Source organism: Cheilinus undulatus, linkage group 8 (assembly GCF_018320785.1).
Source record: "Cheilinus undulatus linkage group 8, ASM1832078v1, whole genome shotgun sequence".
NCBI classification, from domain to species: domain Eukaryota; kingdom Metazoa; phylum Chordata; class Actinopteri; order Labriformes; family Labridae; genus Cheilinus; species Cheilinus undulatus.
In genome coordinates, this window is record NC_054872.1 from 32,635,508 (window position 1) to 32,656,949 (window position 21,442).

At 38.3% G+C, this 21,442-nt stretch overlaps 1 protein-coding gene across 1 annotated transcript; it reads right to left on the minus strand.

Annotated features, from left to right (window-relative positions):
* Positions 1–683: 683 nt before the first annotated feature.
* On the minus strand, positions 684–20,202 carry LOC121514155. The gene is made up of 24 exons (XM_041794252.1): positions 20,085–20,202; positions 17,130–17,328; positions 16,872–17,052; positions 15,957–16,082; positions 15,538–15,731; positions 13,744–13,894; positions 13,545–13,657; positions 13,379–13,451; positions 13,135–13,269; positions 12,965–13,039; positions 12,104–12,882; positions 9,832–9,899; positions 9,280–9,493; positions 6,434–6,617; positions 6,214–6,348; positions 5,553–5,758; positions 5,291–5,438; positions 3,365–3,483; positions 3,174–3,252; positions 2,913–3,047; positions 2,604–2,678; positions 1,597–1,808; positions 1,309–1,523; positions 684–1,130 (listed from the first exon to the last, which is right to left on the minus strand). The coding sequence occupies exons 1-24, from the start codon at positions 20,099–20,101 to the stop codon at positions 764–766; spliced, it is 4,200 nt and encodes a 1,399-aa protein (XP_041650186.1). The 5' UTR covers positions 20,102–20,202; the 3' UTR covers positions 684–763.
* Positions 20,203–21,442: the final 1,240 nt, after the last annotated feature.

Genomic DNA, 21,442 nt, shown 5'->3' on the forward strand with positions numbered 1-21,442 from the left:
AGAAAAGCACTAAGTCTAGGGAATTTTTTTGATAAGAAGTAAAAGGAATTTTGGTCACTGAAGGTATCTGAGACATTCAGCGCCCTAAACACTAACACAGCCTGTGCAAGTGCAGGTTTTTGGCACCAACAATGATCAAAGCAAGTACCAGGCAAGGCTGAAGGCTGTTAAACAATCCTGCATCAGTTGTGTGGATGCAAAATCATAGTTCCAACTAAATTAGAGTGTAATAACTGATTGCCTGTGAAAGGTGGATGTTTAAAAACACATGCTGACCAAAATCTAAAAATGTTAAAACAAAACTGTTTAAAGATGAGAAATAAATGTTTGAAAATAAAGTTGTTTAAATCATATTTTTTTTATGAGGGTTGGGGTCCATTAAATAAACTACTTTCTCTTGGGGGAGGCTCACTCTCCCACACTCTGAAAACCCCTGGTCTAAAAACATAGGCAGTCTTTTCATTGGTGGATGCATCACTATAAGTATGTGGGGCATAAATTAAGAGTATACCCACTACTGTGGGCACCACTTCACTGTGGGTCAGCATTTTCACAAAGCTTTGGTCAACCTTTTAAAAAGCTAAGAGGTGCAACTGTGGCTGGCCCCATGCCTCCTGACTAACAGCTACAACATGCCTTACAGACAGTGTGTTGCATTAATAAGAAACCTGCACATCAGAAAGTTGACCGCTTCTCTTATTTTATTTCAGATATCCTTGTATTACTTTGATGCAGCAACACTTTAAATTGGTAGCTGTTAACTTCAGTTCTCCTTCATGGTATTGTGGACCCAGTCGATGTAGTTGGTGACTTTGGTGTAGACTCCATATGTTCCCTTAACTCCGCAGCCAACTCCCCAGCTGACAATCCCAGCAGCCCAGTAGCTTCCATTTGTCATTAGGGCATAGGGGCCTCCACTGTCACCCTGACAAGAGTCCTTCCCACCTTCAGGCAGTCCAGCACAAAACATATTATCTGTCAGATCGGGTACATGCATATTTCTTCTTTTAATGTTATTGATCGAAGTGTGGCATGTCCCTGGCTGCACCACTGGGAGCTCCACATATTTCAGCTTATTTGTCGACATCCGTCCGTGTTGGGTGTTTTCTACACCAAAGCCTGACACCACTCTGTCAAAGTAGAAGAAAGTTATAATGGGCTGGAGAAGGAAAGTCCAACTTAAGAATACAAAGTAAGGGACAAAAGCATATTTTAAAACTGAAAAGAAATGACATTTCAACAACAATAAAACCTTGAAATAAGAATTCATATTTTACAAAGACTTAATAATGAAATAAGGCATGTTACCCTGTTGCCCCTGGGACGTATGTAGCCCCCTCTGGTGGCAAACATATCGGCATGAGGGAAGAGTGAAATGTGAGCTGGTCCTCCAGTTTGATCAGAGCGATGTCGTTGTTGTAGTTTAAACCGTCTGGGTTGTTGTAATCAGGGTGAATATGGACAGATGTAGAATTCATGGGAGAGCCTGTTATCACATTTGCATCAATACCTCCCATGTAAATCTGCAAACAAGAAGAAAATAAATCACTTCACAGACAAGAAGCATGTAGAGAAAACTAATAGTAGCCCTCTTACTGTTATAGATCCAGGTGATAATGTCACTCCACGTTGTTGAAGGTTGTGAGCTGCAGTCATAACCCAGCGGTCTGCAATCACCATGCCTCCTCCTCTATTGTCATTCAAACTCAGTAAAACCTGCCAGGGGAGGGCGTTTTCTGGAGCCTCCTTTCCTCCAAAGATCCTCTGAATGTTCATGCTATCAAGATGCACTGTGGGCTTACCACACACTGGAACACAAGCATACTGCATATCAAAAATGTCATGTTGTAATGACAGATGTCATGTTTGATCAAGAAGTATTGTGAGTCAGGCTTTAGTAAGCAACATGAACATCCTCATAAAAACACTTCTGCCTCTATCTGCTACCTTGAACCACTCAGCAAAGCACACTCCAACAAATGACACACCAAACATGCACAGCAGACAGTTACAGGAAAATTAAAGACTCTTGGGTAAACATTTATGTTTTTTGCTGTACTTTCCCACATTTGTCTACATAGAGAGCTGTCAATCATGACATTATAGCCCCCTTTTTTTAATCAAATAGTTAATTTAAACATTACTTCTCAGTGAGATTGACATTAAATCAGCATGTTAAGAACTAACTTTAAAAACTATCTTTGAGAAAAAATAATTTGATGTATTTCAATTAGAGTTGAATTTTTTTTTATTTCAATTGTGACTATCATCAAATTTGCATTTTAAAAATTCTCTTGTCTGTCCATTTATTATATTGTTTAAGTGTTGGGCACAGAAATACTGCCATTTCTATTGGTTGTTTGATTCAGACTAGTTTTTTTTAACTTGGCAAGAGATGCCAAATAGCAAAAATATTCTAAAAAAAATAAGAACAACTAAAAACAAGAGGAGGGCTTTAACAGGCATGGATCAAACACAAATTTCGAGAAACATTTCAGTTCAAATTTTTTGATATGCAATAATTAAAGTATATTATTTTGGCCAAAACTCACGTAAAATAATGTTGTAGCTTTAAAGTGTCACTGTTGTGTATAAAGTGATACCTGGTATGCACGTTGGAATAAGAACAATATCATTGTTTGATCTCCATTTTCTGTCTGCTTCACAGGTGTAGGTAGCTAAAGAGCAGAGAGAAGAACAATAAGGGTATTTGAATCGGCTCATACATTATTTTCAAGGCCTTGTTTGGTCTTTATTATTCTCTATATATCTTTGAAACTTTACATATTAAAACTGCCAACAAGAAGAAGAACTCAGTCTGCACCTAAACTGCACTACCACATAATCATAATACACTATGTTATGGGAGATACAAATGTTGGTCAGCGGAAGTCAAACATTCACTCTCTTACCAGTGACACCCCCGAGGAGAGCATAAAAAGGTTCGTTACAGCGATACTGAATAACAGAGAGGTACTGATTCTGAAAACCAGACATAAAAGTCACTCCACCATTTGGTAAAGGCTCAGGTTCTCCACAATCGATTACTGCAGAGGAGACAAACAAATACATATTCATATTATGTCAAACAGACTTGGGAAAAGATTAAGAAAATTGAAAATCTAATTCTTATAAAAGGATATTTTCTCTGATCTTAACAGTAACAAACATACTATGACATTCTGGCAGAGGGAGGTGCCATTGTCCATTGTTCTGACACATTGTGGAGAAACTCTCAATCTCAAAACCATCCTTAGAGAGAGAGAAGAAGACAACTGTTTATGTTGCACAGATTAGGGAAAAGAAAGTGCCCATTCTTGTTTTTAAATAGTGTAAAAAGAAGAGAAGAAATAGCGTATCTCACCACCATGAGTTTGTATCCTTGATCACAGCGCACGGAGATGTAGTCCCTGTAGAAATATTCACTCAACATAGGAGTTACTCTGCCCTTTACAACATTACCCGGGAACTGACACCTTACTCCTGAAAACAACAAAGAGGCAAACGTGGAACATTAAGAGCTTGTGTCCACAGCTGCTGCTTTTTTCTATGGGCAGCGTTCATTTTCAATACAAAACCAATGTAGTCCTGTGTTTTCAGCACTCAGCATCCGGAGCACAATAGCGCCTTCAGCATCCTCTGTGCTTGTCAATTTCCCCTTATTAAAATTAAGACTTCTGATACCATTTTTGTAAATAAGAGCAGAAGAAAACTGATCAGACACGTCCGATTGGGTATACAACTCCCAAGCTGCTGCAAATGCCAAAGCCGGACTCCTTCATGTTGTCTTCATGTATTCTTTGTAATATTTTCTTCAACAAATTTAACCATTGAGTGTCTGGAGCTATTTAAACATGACCCTACAGACACTACTGAGGAAATCAGAAGTCTACTTTTGTGATCTAGCAACAATAAATGCTCGGGAGAAGTGTGTGGACACTAGTGGCACAGTAATTGTGTCTATGGTCAGCAGAGCTATCAGTCATGGAGTTTTAACCCTTTTTGATAGCATCAAATAAAACATTGACAGCAAACTTCTCTAAAAAGTGAAGGCTTGGGGATAAGTCAGAATGATAAAAGGTAACTATAACTAAGTTATCTATCAGACATTGAAATATCACTGTTCTCAAACAAGTTTTATCTGTTATACCCAGCAGGAAATGAAAGAAGCAGCTAATGCAGATAGTACTGGGACTTGAACATAACTGGCCTTTGAAATGAAAACAAAAATGTTGTCAATGAGAAATGTTCAGGAGAGGTCTGTATTCAAGCAATTATAGTTTGACACAAAGTAGACTTTGAGTGATAGAAATATGCCAGTCTAATGACTGGACGTCATAATTTGACAAACCGTCACTGCTGTGCTCTTTGAGTTCTGGGCAAGAACTAGAGAAATGTCCATTGAAGGAGTCTTCTCTGGCTCTAAACAACATTTGAAATGGGTTAGATGTACCCAAGAAGAGGAGTTCATTCTGGAAAGAGACAGGACCTGATATGACAGATATGCCCGCCAATATTTAAACTCCTAGGTCAAACCTACTGCTGTGGTTGAATTTTTAAAAAAATTGTTGGGATGCCACTGAGCCAATAAGCCATGCCCACCTACAATAATCATATCAATTTTCTCAATTTGCTACAGGGTACTTTTGTGCCAGGATTCATGGCTCTATAAGTCCCAGAAAATCCCACTTTCATAGCGAATTAAAATGTCATGGCCATATCTTTTCAGTAGACTTATTATCTTAAGATGTGAGTAAGATTAAAAAATTGGTTTTATCTAGGCCAATTTTAACATGACTGACCAACTTTGTAATTAATGGAAAGCTTTTTTGTGAATCAGGCACTTGTATGACATGGTAAAACATCGAAATTAACAACCAATGATGGAGAAAACTGAAAATTTACAATCTAAGCAATTACAATAACAGAAACCATGATCTGGGAAAATTTACTTGACATTTACTTTGATTTTATAGTTTCAGCCATGCCTCATCTGATGGAGGTCACAGAGCTTACAGCATGTGTTGCAACTAGCCAGCAGGGGGAGCTCAAAATAGTTGGAGTTGTCATGTTTTTCATCATTTTAATACCGCCTATGATCAGTACTTATAAATATAAATAACTGTGTAATTTGATATATTCATAACTTCATTGTAATCTACAAATACTTTGGGTTAAAGTCAGACAGTGGGGTAGGACACATGTTTCATCGAGTGTCAGTTTGGTGTTCATAAACTGGATTACATGTTTTTCAGTCCAATCTCTTAATGGCTAACCCCTCCCTCCTCACTGTGTGTGCTGTAGTCCAGGCTCCAGCCTCGGCTCAGGCCGTCACCATCAGTGTGGTAGTCCAGCTTCACAGTGTTGGAGTATGTCTCAATTAGACCTGGACTCTTTCCACCACACAGTGTCACGGGTTCTTTGTTTGGAACAGTCACCTTTATGAAGAGACATGGTTCATACAGCTCATAATTATATGACAAATCTTTAAAGTTTTCTTTTTATTTACAGTAACACACCAGTATTTTGTGATAAGAAGCTTTTTTTTTTACCTGCAGCCAGTGATAGAGACAGTTTGGGCCTTGCTCAGTGTCAATGCTCTCAATGTGGAAGTTGTTAGTGAAGTTAAGAGAGACCATGAAGCCAGACTCGACTGAAATGATGTATTGACAGGACACACCATGAGGTGGAGGGTTTGGATATCCTGGACTGAACAGATGTCCCTCTGGTTCATCAAAAACACCACTGCCACAGGCCACTGGTATGTCACAAAAGAAAGAGATTCAGTTAAAAGCGTAGATGAAGTTTCATACTCTAACCTTCTTATAAAGTTACTGATTTCCTTCTCCATCAGGACTTGGCACCTGCCCTCAGTGAAGCCAGAACTACTAGCATCTGATTTAGTGATCATGGTATCACTGTGCTTGATTAGCCAGCCCTCTAGTCTGGCCTGAACACCATAGATAGAACAATCTAGGCAAGCTGACAGCCGCTATCAGACTTTATTACCTCTGCAGTGCCACAGGCTGATTGCCTCCATGCTAAGCCATATGGATTAATCCATGCAGATGAAGCCCCAACCATTAAGTGCATAAATGAAAATAGTTTTCATACTGTCGACATTCCTGCATTATAAGTCCTTTTGTGATTGGTCTTGTGTGTTAACATTATTCTAATTTATATAATATGTACTTGTTTCTGCTGTTTACTCACACACACAGGTACGCTGGTCTGAATGCAGCTCGTAGCCATGGTAACAGGAGCAGAGGTATGAGCCGAGGGTGTTGAGGCAGATCTGAGAGCAGAGTGGACCTGAGCGGTCTGCAGGTGCTGAACACTCGTCTATGTCTGATCAGGAGAAAGAGATTAGGAGAGCTGGAGAAGGTAGAGCAGAGAATCACAGGGGAGCAGGCAGAAGGTGGGTGTAAGTTACCTATTGCCTGGTAATGAGCAGAGAAGCCTACATTCTGGTGCCGCTCGGGGTTGCCATCGTCTGACTGGAAAATGAGGCTGAGTTTATTGCCTGGAGACAGCACTGGGTGATTGCCAGGGTGATGCCCATCAGCAGAGTTTTCATGACCACAAAACTTGCCCAAAACTTTTTCTCCATCCAGGACCTGAGGAGTCAAACAAGATGAATTTTTTATCCCAGGGAAGACAGAACTATATGTCTAAACCATATTAAGCATAGCAGAGTATAAACCCCTATTCCAAAAGAGTTGGGACGTTGTATAGAATGTGAATCAAAACGGAAAACAGTGATTTTCAATTCTTGTCAACTTCCATTCAATTTTACTAGCACAGAGAGAAGATATTACATGTACAAACTGATAAACTCCACAAGAATATACTCATTCTGAATCTCATGACTGCAGCATGTTCCAAATAAGTTGGTACAGGAGCAAGAAAAGATTCAGAAAATTATGTAATGCTCTAAAAACACCTGTAAGACCACTGTTAAGTGGGTTATTTGGTAACAGGTGATAGCACCATGGTAAAGTATAAAAGAAGCACTCCTGAAAGATAAAGTCATTCACAGACAACAGTGGCCCAAGGACGTCCTCTTTGTGAAAGACTGTGTAGGCATATATTCCAGCAGTTTATAAACAAATTTCCTAAATGTCCAATTTAAAGGAATTCAGAGATTTCCCCATCTTCATTCCATAATATCCTCAAAAGGTTCAGAGAACCTGTAGAAATCTCAGTACATGGGCAAGGCTGAAAACCATCACTAAATGCCCATGATCTTCAGTCCCTCAAGCAGCACTGCATTAAAAACTGGCATCATTCTGTGATGGATTAGTATTTAACTTAAGTGTCTTTAAATTTTGCTCACATTTTAGTAATTTCTACCCTTTATAGTTTGTCTAGTTTTAGTCCATAAAAGTCCTCACATTTTAGTCTAACTTTTAGTCCAAGCATTTATTCTCTTGTAAGACAATGCTTTGCCACATTCTGCACAAGTTACAACAACAGTAAAAGAGTGCAGACCTGTCTCCCATTGCAAATGTATGGCCAATTCTAAAACACCAAATATGACAATGGTAACCCTGCACTAAGTGCCGGACAAGGTAATATAACACAGTGGTAAATGCTTCTGTCCCAGCTTTTTTGGAACAAGTTGCCATAATCGGAAAGTGTGTTTATTAACTTCACAAATAATGTTCCTTCAGTTTGAAAATTAACTATCTTGTCTTTGTGCTGAATAAAGGTTAAAGGGGATTTCAAAATCCCCATTTTCTGCTTTTTCACCATTTTACGACATGTCCCAACTGTTTTGGAATTGGGATTTATATTTAAGATTAGGTTTGTAAGATTAAGATTTATTTTGATTTATTATCATTTTTAAACAAATTCTAAAAGGTAACAAAATTGTATACATTTTAAAGAAGACTGATTGACTACAACTGTGCAGTCGGGTTATATAAGCCAGCTTGAGCCAAAGTCCACTCAACAATCCTTTTTGTTTGGCACGAAACAAAGTCAACAAGTCCCAAGTCCTGTCATTAATAAAAGGTTGGCAGAAACATTACTAAACATGAGTTGTTAGACGATCAGACATTTATTTTATTTTATTGGCTGTTAGAGATCATTTTGAATATTAGACAAACTTTTATTTTATATTTGGTGATAAATAGCAAAAGTTGTATTTTCATCCTGTCCATGACACTATTTAACTTAAGGTTATAGCATTTAAGGAAGAGGTGGGACAAAATATCAACACTGCAGTAAGTCCTCCTCAGTCACAGCCAGTTTGACTCACTGTTTCACTACTTGATAACACCTTGGTAATGTCAGACAGCAATTAAAAGAAAAAAGAGCATTAAAGGGCAATCGTAGCACATTTACACATTAAACTTCCACTTTAATTTTTAAAGGAGCATTTAATATTCTTCAGTTAATCAAATATCATAACATGTTATTATCCAACTGTATTAAAAATCTATTAATAACTGCAGTACCAATGCTTTGCAATATCATTGCAACGGCGACCTACCGTGTTATTGTATCATACTTCAAATGGCATCATGAGTTTCCCTGTGGTTCCCACCCATAATGTAAGCTCATGTACTCCTCCAAAACCTCATCTCATAAGAAAAATGTCATCACATTAACATATAATGAGGCCTTTTTTGGTTATTGATATTAATGATAATAATAGATATAAGAAAAATGACAACAATAATACTAATACTAATAATAATGCTAATACTAATAGTGATAATAACCATCATCATCATAATAAGATGAATGACAAAAATAATAATCGTAACAACAACTATAATAATAATAATAACAATAATGATAATGATAGTAATAATAATAATAATAATAATAATAATAATAATAACAATAACGATAATGATAATAATTATAATTAATGAGTAGTGTGGGTTCAAACTAAAAAATTTGTTTGTCATGCATTACCTAATGTTAAGTGCTAGATTTCCCAGATCACACAAGTCATTGTTTTGTTGTTCCTCTGAGCCATTGTAGGCCAAGCAAGACTAAATTTTTGTTCTGCAAGGAGAAAATAGAGGTTTCTAATAATGCCTTCATGCATTAAAAACCTAGGACACACTAAAGTGTATTACACCATAGTTGTGTCTAAAAAATGTAATGGTACAGTTCTGTTGGACCCCAGGAAGAATAGCCAATGCTTTTGCTAGTGCTAATGGGGATCCTAATAAAGAACGACAAAGAAAGAAAATTTGGTAGGAACTAAAGCTAGAGTTATGACAACAGTTTGTAAGTTTGGAGATGAAATGTTGCTCTGACTGTGAGGGCGTCGTAATGGCAGTCTGGAGAAGCTTCGATGTCCAGGTGTGTAAAGGTGAGTCTGATCTGGTACCCCTTGGGCACACTAAGGTCCCACTGCTTCAGCAGGTTAGGAGGGTAGGGCTGGGGGAACTGGGGGGACTGGACCTCCCCGTGCATTGGAGTCTCAGCTTCAGGCAGCCTCCAGCACTTGCTCACTGACACAAACAGGAACCTGAAAACAGAGAGAGTTCGATCCGTTTATCAGTCTGTGGTCGTCTGAGCTGCTAGTCCAAAGTTGATGTAAACAGAAGAAGAACAAACACAAGCACACCATCAGCAGACCGTAGAAGTATGACCATAAAATATAGAGACTCTGAATTTGGTGTGCACTAAGATGAATCATTGTCAACACATAAATTAGTGATCAGCTGCTGCAGAATGGTGGTATGGGGGGAACCTACAAGTGTCCATGTTTGCAGTCACATGCACAAAATTGAAAAGAAAAAACTACAAATCCATGACAACAATGCAAAAATAAGAAAAATGTGTTTCAATTCCATCCAAACTTACCAAACAATACATGACATCCACCCCATCTTTGCATCAAATCCTGAATCCTTCAGTGATCCGATACGCTTCTAGAAGAGCAAATGTCTCACATTCAGGTGAAACATTAATGCCATGAAGTCTGTATTTTCCAGTATGAGGCAACTCGGTGTGTAAATGCCAGGAATATGTTTGTTTATCTTGGCTAATTCAACTAAACTCTTGACTTTCAGTTTTACAGAAACAAGTATTGGTGAAAAAAACCCTCTCACACACAGATTTAAGAACAACACTGACAAAAATCATTTATGATTTTATTGACACATACACTATCAAATAGATTTTATTTTTTTAAACAGCATTCAGGCTGCACCCCTGCATTTCAACATATCCAGTCCTCTTAAGTGCCACTAGAGGGAGCTTTTAGACTTTTTTGGGGATGTTCAGTCACAACACATGACTGAGAACCTTCAACACAAGAGCCTTTACCAAACTACAATAGTGGCTGGAGCTGTTGATAGGTTTTTGCCACTTAATCTTATAGAAGGAGAAATTTGTGCACACAGTGCTCCTAACCTCTCTGAATCTATATAACTACATAAAGAAAACATTTGACTATGTTACTGTGATTTAAAAAATGGACCTAAATACCAAACTCCTGCCTCATCTTAACCTTTAAGTCCAAATATAGAGTAATAAATGTGCTGATACAATTTTGACACCATGAAGTGAGAGTACAGCATCATTTCATATGCAAAATCCTCATACAAAAGTGACACCAGAGCCATGTTTTAAAGCAGAAAATACTCACTTTATTATAAAAGTTGGCTGATTAAACAGGTAAAAGAAAACATTAATGAAAATCACAGGATTTATGTGTAGATATCCTCAGCTTGTACATTAACACCAACCCTAACCCTCATCAAATGGCCTCATTTCTGTTTAATATTGTACAGTGTCCCTTTACAAATGAGAGAAATCAAATAACCAGAATTAGGTTATGACTGCTGATATGTGGTGGATTTGATGAAAGTGTGGTCCTCTGTCTTTACACAAAAATGTACAGTCTTAGTCCATGTTTGATCTAAATTTATCTTTAAGAAAATTGTGATAAATTCTATTTTTAATGTTTCAAAATGTTTGGGTAATTCCTGTAGTACAGTGATCCCTGCTAGGGTTCTTTTGCTCATGTTTCTAGTGGATTGTGGATGTTTTTGGGCCATGAGTGAAGTTATCCACTTAGTTAGGTTTCCTGTCTGGCTTTAGGAGCCCCTGAAGGATGCATAGTGCATCAGTATGCATCCGTCAACCGTTACAAGATCTCAAGATAAAAGGCTTGACTGAGATTCTCACTCTTTTAGCTGCATCCATCTCAGCCTTCTTCTGCTAGGCACCTATCACCACAATCACACCACCCATGAACACACGACTGATTTCTCATATCTACATACCACATTACTTATTTGATACTTACATATTTTAAGCCAGTTACTTTTTACTACTTGGTCTGCATGTGGCCAAGTTCTTTGTTGCTGGGCTGGGTGGTAGCACACTGCATTGAAAATTTTTTTATACTTATTTTTGTATTCTTTTGCCATTTTGCCATCACATCACTAGTAAAAAAAGAGTAGCTAATCAATATTGTGAAACTTTTTTCCTATATATCTTCTGGTCCTGGTTGCTAAAAACTACTTGAAGTCACGTAAATGGGTCTTTAGTCTGACCATGCTACTCATAATGTTCCCATTTTAAGGCATCAACTCCCACATTTGTAAACGTAAACAGTATCCTTTTATGTCAATTTGTCTCCTATTAACTTTTATTATTTATATAATTCTGTAAATCAACACCACAAAGTGATACCTTTATCTGTCTGTTCACATATATTTGTTTGTATGCACTTATTAGTGAATTAAAAAAAAAAAAAAAAAAAAAAGTTAACATAAACAGAGTTAACTGTTATGGCTTTTTTTTTTTTGTTCCCATGTAAAGTCCTAAAAGCCAGTGTGAACATGTGTAAATTTATGGTAAGTTGCTGCAATAGCGGTCTATTAAGATAGTTAAAAAAAACAATGCACTTGAGATACACATTTCTTTAATACAAAGTAAAATATGAAGACATTTGTAATGAGAGAACAGTGTTGAGAAAGTTGTTACATTTGATTATAAGATTTAAATCTTTATTTTCTTGTTTTCTTTCATTGCAGAGGTGTGCATAGAATCTGAAATGCATGCATCGTTGTAATTTGTCGTTAAGGTATTTTCTTTATGATCCTTCTACAGGCTAAGATTTTTAAGATGTGGCTATAGTCTCTCTAATCCAGTCTACATAATTCTCCACCTTGGTGTAGTAACCCTTGTACTGCCTCAAACGGCAGGGTGGTCCCCAGGAAACGATGCCCCTCAGAAAATGTGGCCCCTCTTCACCCACTGAGGGCACTACAAACGGACCTCCACTGTCTTTCAGACAGCTGTCCTTTCCCTGCTCTCCAGCACAGAACATGTTGTTAGTGAAAATGGTGCGTTTTTTACTTGGAGTGTAAGGTGTATCCTGACACTTAGTTAGCGAGTAGACCCCAATATCAGCGTATTTTAATTTATCAGACAAATGGAAACGTTGTCCCACATCTGCCACCCCCCAGCCTGATATTGTGCCTTGTTGTCTTTCTGCCAAGCCTGTGTTTGCCCTTGGCAGACATACAGGAAGGAGGTTTGGGCCTAAATCCACCCTGGAAGCTAACCTAATGAGAGCAATATCGTTGTCAAAATTGGTGCGTTCTCTTTGGCCAGTCCTGAAGTCAGGATGAGGAATGATCTGATCAACGATCATTTCAGCCTCAGAGGGAAACCTGTCTGACTGTGCCGGACCACTAACAAGTCCACCATACATGCGCAGAGCGCCTGCCCGCACATTCTCCACAACATGAGCTGCAGTCACAGCCCAGCGGTCAGTGATCAGAGACGCTCCTCCTCTGGAGGGCTCCGTTATTAAAAGATGCCATGGCAGTTGTCCTTGTCTCGCATCCTTACCTCCCATGATCCGCTCTACACTTGCAGTAGATTTTATCCCGCACTCTGAAATGCACAAAAGTCACCAAAAATTCATATGAAAAGGAAAAAATAGATTATACTATAAATTATAAAGTCAAAGCTGCACCTTCAACACATATTGGCAACTCTTTCTGTCCTTCAGATGATACCCATTCACCTCTGGCACCACAAGAGTATGTGCCTGAAATATACAAGAAAAAAAACAAAACAAAATTAAAAACATGGTGGATAAAGTAAACCAGATATCAAAAGTTAATTTATGCTTATTAATATCACCTTCTCCTTGCAGTTTGTAATATTTGGAGCTGCAGTTAAACCTGATCTGGTCGTTGTATTGAGTTCTTGTGTCATCTGAGCTTACTAGCTGAAGGATGCTGTCTTCTGGGATATTAGGAGGACCACAATCTACAGCTACATGGACGATATATAGAAATAGACATTGTTAAAATGTTTAAAAACTTAAGAACCATGAAGAATTCTTTAGAATTAAAAAAAAGAAAGTATTAAAAGTCAAACTTACGGTTGCAGGTGTAACTGGGAGTCCATATGCCTGTAACCTGACATGTTGTCTCATACTGTGTTTCAATGCCAAGCTACATGGAGACATGAAAACAGTATTAACCTCAATGGGGCTTCAATGCATAGATAACAAAGGTGCTCTGTATATTAACTATGTTCGTACTCACAGTGTTCACCACATAGCCGACGTCACAAGTGACTGTAACAGTTTGACCTGGAAGATATTCTGCTTGTTGAGTAGACAGAGTGGAGTGTGGTGTCACCGCTAAACAGACCTTAGCTGTAAAACACAAAGTGATCATGTTTTTGATAGTTTAATCAAACTTAACACAACCATTCTTGTCCAGTTGTTTTACAGGTGAGTACCTCTGGTTTCAAAGTGAAGAGAAAAGCCTTTATTGTCACCAAAACCATCAGAGTCGAAGTGGATTTGGACGTGATGGGAGTGTGTGAGGAGGGGAGACGGAGGAGGCTTTTTCCCACAGAAGGGACCTAAAATCCCAGAGGCTGTCTCAACCTGCAAATAGAGCAATACAAGGTACAGGTGGATGTCTAACAATTAGAATATCATTTAATAGAAAAACTGTTAAAATTGTTATCCATGAATTTTCAAATGTACTGATTTACAAAAAAACCTGAAAAAATAGTAAAGCACATTAATATTTCTTTATTAATATGTCAAATTATAGTTATTTGCTTGCATTCCTGAACAGAAAAATTAGTTTTAGTTGAATGTTATGCTTTATTAATTTCTGACTTCTCAGAGAAGCCCAGTGAGCCAGCTCAAATTTGGGTATAAAAAGGTGAATTCAGTTTGAAATTCCCCATTCCTGTTCAAAATGGTAAAACGTGGAGAGCTCACTGAAAGTAAAAGTGTCTGCATTAAAGCACTTCATGAAGCTGGATGGTCTCTGAGACAAATAGGGAAAGACATAAAGTGTTCTCACAGTTTGGTCAAGTATGCTTTGGAGTCAACTGCCAAAGTGGTACTTACAAAATGCGCCAAGGAAGAGGCAGGAAACCAAAGTTAACTGAAGCAGATGTCAGACACCTCAAGAGTTTAAGTATTAGAGAGAGAAGGAAGAGCACTGCTGATCTCCAGGCAGAGATGAATGCTTCTAGATCAGAGTCTGAGAAAGTCTCCAGAATGACCATAAGCAGACGACTGACGGGACAAGGCATAACAAGACAATGACCCCAAGCATACTTCAAAGCTGTGCAGAGACCATTTGACCAAGAAAAAAAAAGGAATCTGGAGTACTGGAACTGATGGACTGGCCAAGTCAAAGTCCAGATTTGAATCCTACTGAACAAATTTGGGATTTAGTAGATTCAAAGATTGATGGCACAAAGTTTCACCTAAAGCAAGTCTGTAGGACCAGCCAAAAACTATGTGGAACTCAATAACAAAAGAGACTGTGGAAAAGTACATAAAAACAATGCCAGCAAGAATGTAAGCTGTTATCAAAGCCAAAGGAGGCCATACAAAATATGAAGGTTTTTTTTGTCATTATATGTGAAAAAGGACTATTTAGTTTTTTCAGTTTGTTATTTGCCAAATAAATAACAATAACATTTTTAATTTTAAACAAGTTTTTGAAAGATTTCTAAAATATTTATGTTGTCTCGTTTTTATGACAGGTGGTCTAATAAAATTTGTTAAGCACTGTATATATTCCAGTTTCATGAGACAAAGAGTAAATTTTTTAAATTATTTAATTATTTTTCTTTTTATCCTGACGGTTACAGCTTTAAGCTCAGAAAAATAAAACACCCAGAATCTCAAACTATCGCAGCAAGGGCTGTCAGCAGCAATGCAATAATCATAAAGTGATAAAGGTCTATAATTAATGTAATAATTGTTTTAAATCTCATTAATTGCATGCTTTATAACCCATTTCATCACATTTTTGGTTAAGGCAGCTTCTAAAGCAGTTTGTAAGGGTAGTTTGTTTTTTTTCAAATCTGATACACTTAGGCTTCTCCATTTTTCCTCAAACTGCAGTGGTTGACTATTTCTGACATTAACATTGTTCAAGGCTTAAACTGGATGTCAACACTTCTGTGTGAACTTCCTCTTTGTTTCCTGCAGTAAAGAGTCCACTAGGTGGACATACAGTATATCCATGTTGTATTTACATGTTCTGACTCATTACCTACCCTCAGTGAGTCTATGCATTGACCATCATAGCTCTCCTCCACATCAAAATCCCCAGAGAAGTGGAGCTCCAGCTGCAGGGTTTCCTCCACAGACAGGGTGTAGACACAGTTTGAGTTCTCTGCATATGTATCTGGCCAGGATGGACTGGAGACGTCCCCTCTGTCCAGCCCTGACAGATCCTTAGAGCAGCTCACTGTGTGGGACAGACAAGTTTGTTTCTATGATCATTATGATCAAAATTTTCTGGAGTCTTACCCAGTCAGCCTCTTTGTCCTCTTATTCCCCTCCTGTTTCCTCCCCCACATTTTTAACTTCCCTATTTTCTTATTTCACTTCATGTTTCAATTTTGTTCAGTCTTCCTTTATTTGTCTTCCTCTAAACTTGAACACTTCTTACTTATCATTTATGAACTTGTACCAGTGCAAGTGTGCTTGTCCTTGGCCAGCTGGTAACCATGGCGACAAGAGCAGTAGTACCCTCCAATGAAGTTGTGACAGAACTGGGTGCAGCTGTTGTCCGGGTCTCCCTCACATTCATCAAAGTCTGAGGGAAATTAATTAAAGGTCATAATTAGATTAAAATAGTACAGCATTCACTTTTTACTGATGGGGGCTCCTGAGGCTGAGCCACGTCAGCAGTCAAATTGAAATCACTGTCTTCTACTAACTTTAGATCAACCAAGTCATAGAAAAAGAGGTGAAGCAGAGGGGGTCTTTTGAAACAAAATGGAGTTATTTAAAAATAAATAAATATATATAAATAAGATCCAATGTGCTCCCATAAAGACGTACTAATCCAAGCACATTTTTACCAGGCTGTAAACCCTTTTATTTATACTGTAAAAATTAGCATTTTAACATGGGGTGTGTATGTGACTTTTGTTGCTTCTGTAGCCACTAGCCAGCCAAGCGCTACAGTTTTTTTGCACTTCCACTTTAGTTTCATTTTCAACCTTGGAGGTTGCAGCTTGGTTCTACTTGACAGTATCGATTGTGACAAGGCATTAGAAACTGGCGCTTAAATGCTGGGCTTCAAACATGACTGAAATTGCAATAAAAGGCAGCTTAATTAACAAGATAATTATTGACGTTTTTTTAATGTATGAAATAAAAAAAGAAACCCACTGATTTACAGTTGGCATAAACGGGTACAGCTGCTTTGAATTGATGCCTGAAAACATCAACTTCTCATCAGTTAGTCAATAGCTCTCAAAAAGCAGAAGTACATAAAAGTACTAACTGAGCTCTTACAGGAAATATTGGGAAATAAATAAAATGGACACAGCAGACTTTGGAGGGAATTGTTTAACTCTATTTCTTGTGTCTATCTCACCTTGATCTGAATAAAACCCTCTGAAGCCAGTGTGTCTCTCTGTGTTTGAGAAGTCCGAGTGAAAAGTAAGAGAGAGACAACCACCAGGGCCAGAGATGAGTGAAGGATTTACTGTGGACTGAAGCTCCTCAAACTCTTTTTTGCCACAAAGAACAGCAATAAGGGTTCCATCTGAAAAGACCTGGGACAAGGAAAAAACACAAGAGTGTTACTGTACTGGCACAAGTTATAAACAGAGGCTTTATCTGAAGTTCTGACCTTCACAGCATCGTTTTGACAGTCCTGGCTGTCCTCCAGGTCCAGGTGGATCAGTCTGATGGAGAGAGTGTGACCTTTGGGTGCACACCTGCTCCAGTTAAAACTAGTATGTGGCAGGTAACCGGTGGGATACTTCGGAGACTCCACCCAACCCAGCAGCCTCGAGCGAGCGGAGTGTAACAGCAGGAGGAGCAGAAGACTGAAGGAAAGTTTGAAACACAAGAAAAGGATCAAGGTAAAAAAGAAAGGTACTCACTACACAGCAGTTGGGTAGTATCTATTTGACATATAAATGAAAGTTAAATCAGACATAATCAAATGGGCATTTATGCCCCATGGTGATGTGGTGTTATAGGCTACAGTAGTGCATATATGTGTGACTGGATTTGGTTTAGACCGTTAGAAAGTTGTTCACCTCTTTCCCGGCTTGGTTTTATTTGAACGGAGCCAAAATCTGAGCCCATGACATCACCTGTCTTAATGGGGAATGACCCCGACCCCCTAACGCTATAATGCTATAGAATCACAGAGCAGTTCATCTCAGTACGGTCTGTTGTTAGCTGATGTCACAGTCTTCATTTAAAGTTAGCAGCAAGTTACATGCTGTGTTTTTGTTTATTGTGAGGTAAATTTCCCAAATCTATCAGCCACCATCGATTATGGGTCATCAAAAGTATCATAATGGAGAGAATTGTGCCAGAAAATAGTAAATTTAATCCCCAACTTCTATCTCTCTGCTCAGTCAGCTGTGCTCTGGTCAGCAGATTTCTTTCCATTTCTGAGAGGATTGTATTTTTCATGATTGGGCGTGGCTTCAGCTCATTCAACAGACACGCCCACACCATCTGAGAGCAAATACTACTGCCTCAGTTTTCATGATTTTGTAGCTTGATTTTATAAACTTAGAGATGTTTTTAATGACAGAAATTTTACCTGGTGGTTCATAATACAGTGGTTTGTCATACAACAAACCTAAGTTACAGATTTTTTTTATCACCTTACAGGGACTTCAACAAAAACACAAAAGAACAAGGAAATAGGCTTCTGCTACAGAAAAGCATTGGTGCATCCAGGTGCACTCAAGTCCTCTACCCACCTCCTTACCAGGAACCTCAGGGGCCCACAATGTTACAAAAATACTAATTAAATAATAAATATACTCATGTACAAATTAGATGAACTAAAAAGTAACTAGTTAGAGAAAATATAAAAAATCTAATTTAAATATAATGAAGCAACAAAGGGCCATATTGCACCAACAGTGCATTCAGAAAGTATTCAGAACCCCATCACTTTTTCAATTTGATGCAGGCTGATTCTAACCTTGCGAAGCAGATGGATATGCCTGTTTCCGTGTTTCTCACTGGGAATCCATCTTGCAAAGCTCCCGTCTAAACCGTTTGGGCCCAGTTAGAAAGTGACAGACCAATCAGCAAGGAGGGGCAGTATTTTTGGGCACAGCAGAGTCGTGACGTAAGCAAGCAGCAACAAGAGGCCAGTGCAGTTATGGCGGAAGACATTAGCGTCAGCATAAAGCGCCAGTTTTATCAGAACTTAACGACATTTTTTAATTAATAGCAGATCAAAGAACAGCACCTTATTGTTTTCTTTTCAAAAATGACAAAAAAATCATGTACTGACATGTCTACAGTCGCCATGGTTTGCGTTAAGCAGTTCCCTATGGAGTTTACTCCTCGTAGGCTTACCTCGGTAGCGGCTACCTCATGTATCTTGTTAATTTGATTGGCCCGTAAAGATATGGCACACAGAATTTTCCCTCAAATGCCCTCTGAGGTTTTTTTTTCAAAGGCTCTGCCCTTTCCCAAATGCTGTCTATGAGAGATTTTCCAGGTGGATGTGTGAAACAAATCCATCAGGTTGGCCTGATTCTGCAATCAGAAAAAACTTCTTGTTTCTCATTAATTTACACTCAGTAACCCATTATGACAAAGTGAAACATAATTTTTAAAATTGACCAAAAAGAAATAACTAAAATATCACATTGACTTAAGTATTCAGTACCTTTGTAAAACCCTTGAAATTTTACAGGGCCTTTCCTCAGTGCAAAACACATAAATGCCTGGAGTTTGCAAAAAATGTGTTTTGCACTGAGGAAAGGCTTCCGTCTAGCCACTCAGTCTTAAGCCCAGCTCAGTGGAGGGCTACAGTATGGTTGTCCTTCATCTCCACATAGGATCTCTGGAGTTCAGTCAGAGTGGCTCTTCTCACCCAACCCCTTCACTATCGCTGGGTGACCAGCTCTTATAAGAGTCCTGGTTGTGCCAAACTTCTTCCATTTGAGAATAATGATTCTCAGATTCTCTCCATGTGGATTGCATCACATACTCAACCACAAGATGCTGCTGTTGAATCAGAATCAGAGGGGGATTAAAATTGACCAGTTTAATTTTTCCCACAACAGTAACAAAGGCCAAGGGAGTGTGATGTTAAACCTTGCACATGCATAAAAGAACTGTCTACAGAATCTGTTTAGCATTAAATCATGCTTGTAAAACAAAATTGAATTCCAGGTTGTACTGTTGTACTAAATATCAGCATTATTGTTCATTCATATGCATGCCAATCCAATCCAAGTGACTCATTCATATGGCACACTACGTAACAAGAAGAAGTTCTTGAAGAGTGCTGCACAGTGACTAAAACATCAAATATAAAAACCAAACAGCAGATATAACATCATTGTCAATGTATAAAACACAAAAGCAGAAGATGAAGAAAGAGTTAAGCAGTGCAGAGTACAACATTCTGATAAACAACAATTCCTAGTCTAATCTTCAGTGTTACGCTTAAGTTTTTAGTTTAACTAGACTTTCCCTTAATCATACAAAGAGAGTCAGATTACTCTAAAAAAAAAAACTGGATTCCTCATACAATTTAATCCATAATCGTCTTTAGGTGTAGTGATGTAATAGTTACCCATTTACTCAAACCAACCTTAATCGTAGCATCATGATCCGATCAGATCTCCTCACAAATAAACTGCATCAACTTCTGTCCTTCCTCTTTCCTCAATAATGTTCTTTCCCTTCCTTAGTCGCACCCTCTCTCTCTCTGCTGAATATGTGAACCTCAGCATTTTATAAATCTATTTCTAGATTTTTTTTTATGTGATTATGGGAAGAGAAGGTTATCTAGGGTAACCGGAAAAGTAGGAACACACTGAGCCAAAGACTTAACAGGAGATGATTCAAAGTTGTTTTAGCAGTTTAAGCACCAATTAAAAACTTACAAATGTTTTTCATCTTAACTTAAGAAAGCCTTTATTTTGAGTTTATTCTACTGTATGTTTGGGGCTTTTGCCTTCCCTATGATTGGACAGTTGAAGAGAGACAGGGAATATAGTAAGAGAAGACATGCACCAAACAGCAGTGCCAGTGCAATGAGGGCTGCAGCGTCTGTATATAGGTGTATCTCAGAAAATTAGAATATCATGAAAAAGTTCCACTGTGGAAAACATAGATTTCCAAAAGGCATGCAAAATTTTCTTTGATCTGAAAAGAGGACTTTGGACCACTGAGCAACAGTCCAGTTCTTTTTCTCCACAACCCAGGGTAAGGCGCTTCTGAAGTTGTCTCTGGTTCAGGAGTGGCTTGACATGAGGAATGCCACATTTTTAGCCCATGTCTAGGATTGGTCTGTGCGTAGTGGCTCTTGATGCACTGACTCCAGCCTCAGTCCACTCCTTGTGAAGCTCCCCCAAATTCTTGAATGGATTTTGCTTGACAATCCTCTCAAGGCTGCGGTTATCCCTTATGCTGGTGCACCTTTTCCTACCACATTTTTTCCTTCCACTCAACTTTCTATGAATATGCTTGGATACAGCACTCTGTGAACAACCAGCTTCTTTAGCAATGACCTTTTGTGGCTTACCCTCCTTGTGGACGGTGTCAATGACTGTTTTTTTGCACATCTGTCAAGTCTGCAGTCTTCCCCATGATTGTGTAGCCTACTGACCCAGACTGAGAGACCATTTAAAGGCTCAGGAAACCTTTGCAGGCATTTTCAGTTAATTAGCTTATTAGGGTGTGACACCATGACTTTCAATATTGAACTTTTTCCACAATATTCTATTTTTCTGAGACACTGAATTTTCGGTTTTTATTTCTATAAGGCATAGTCACCAAAATTTCAAGAAATAAAGGCTTGAAATATTTCACTCTGTGTAATGAGTCTATATAATATATGGGTTTCACTTTCTGTAATAGGTGACAAAATATATTGAACCTTTTTCATGATATTCTAATTTTTTTAGATGCGCTAGTATGGGTGCCCACTCCACCAACTGAGGCAAA

Bases quoted from the DNA above. Each gene is read 5' to 3' on its own strand.
- LOC121514155 (XM_041794252.1), bottom strand. The intron at 13,658-13,743 runs GTACTCACCTGT...TGTGTTTTACAG, and splicing joins TCTTCACTTTGAAACCAGAG to CTAAGGTCTGTTTAGCGGTG. The intron at 13,040-13,134 runs GTGATATTAATA...TGTATATTTCAG, and splicing joins TTACAAACTGCAAGGAGAAG to GCACATACTCTTGTGGTGCC.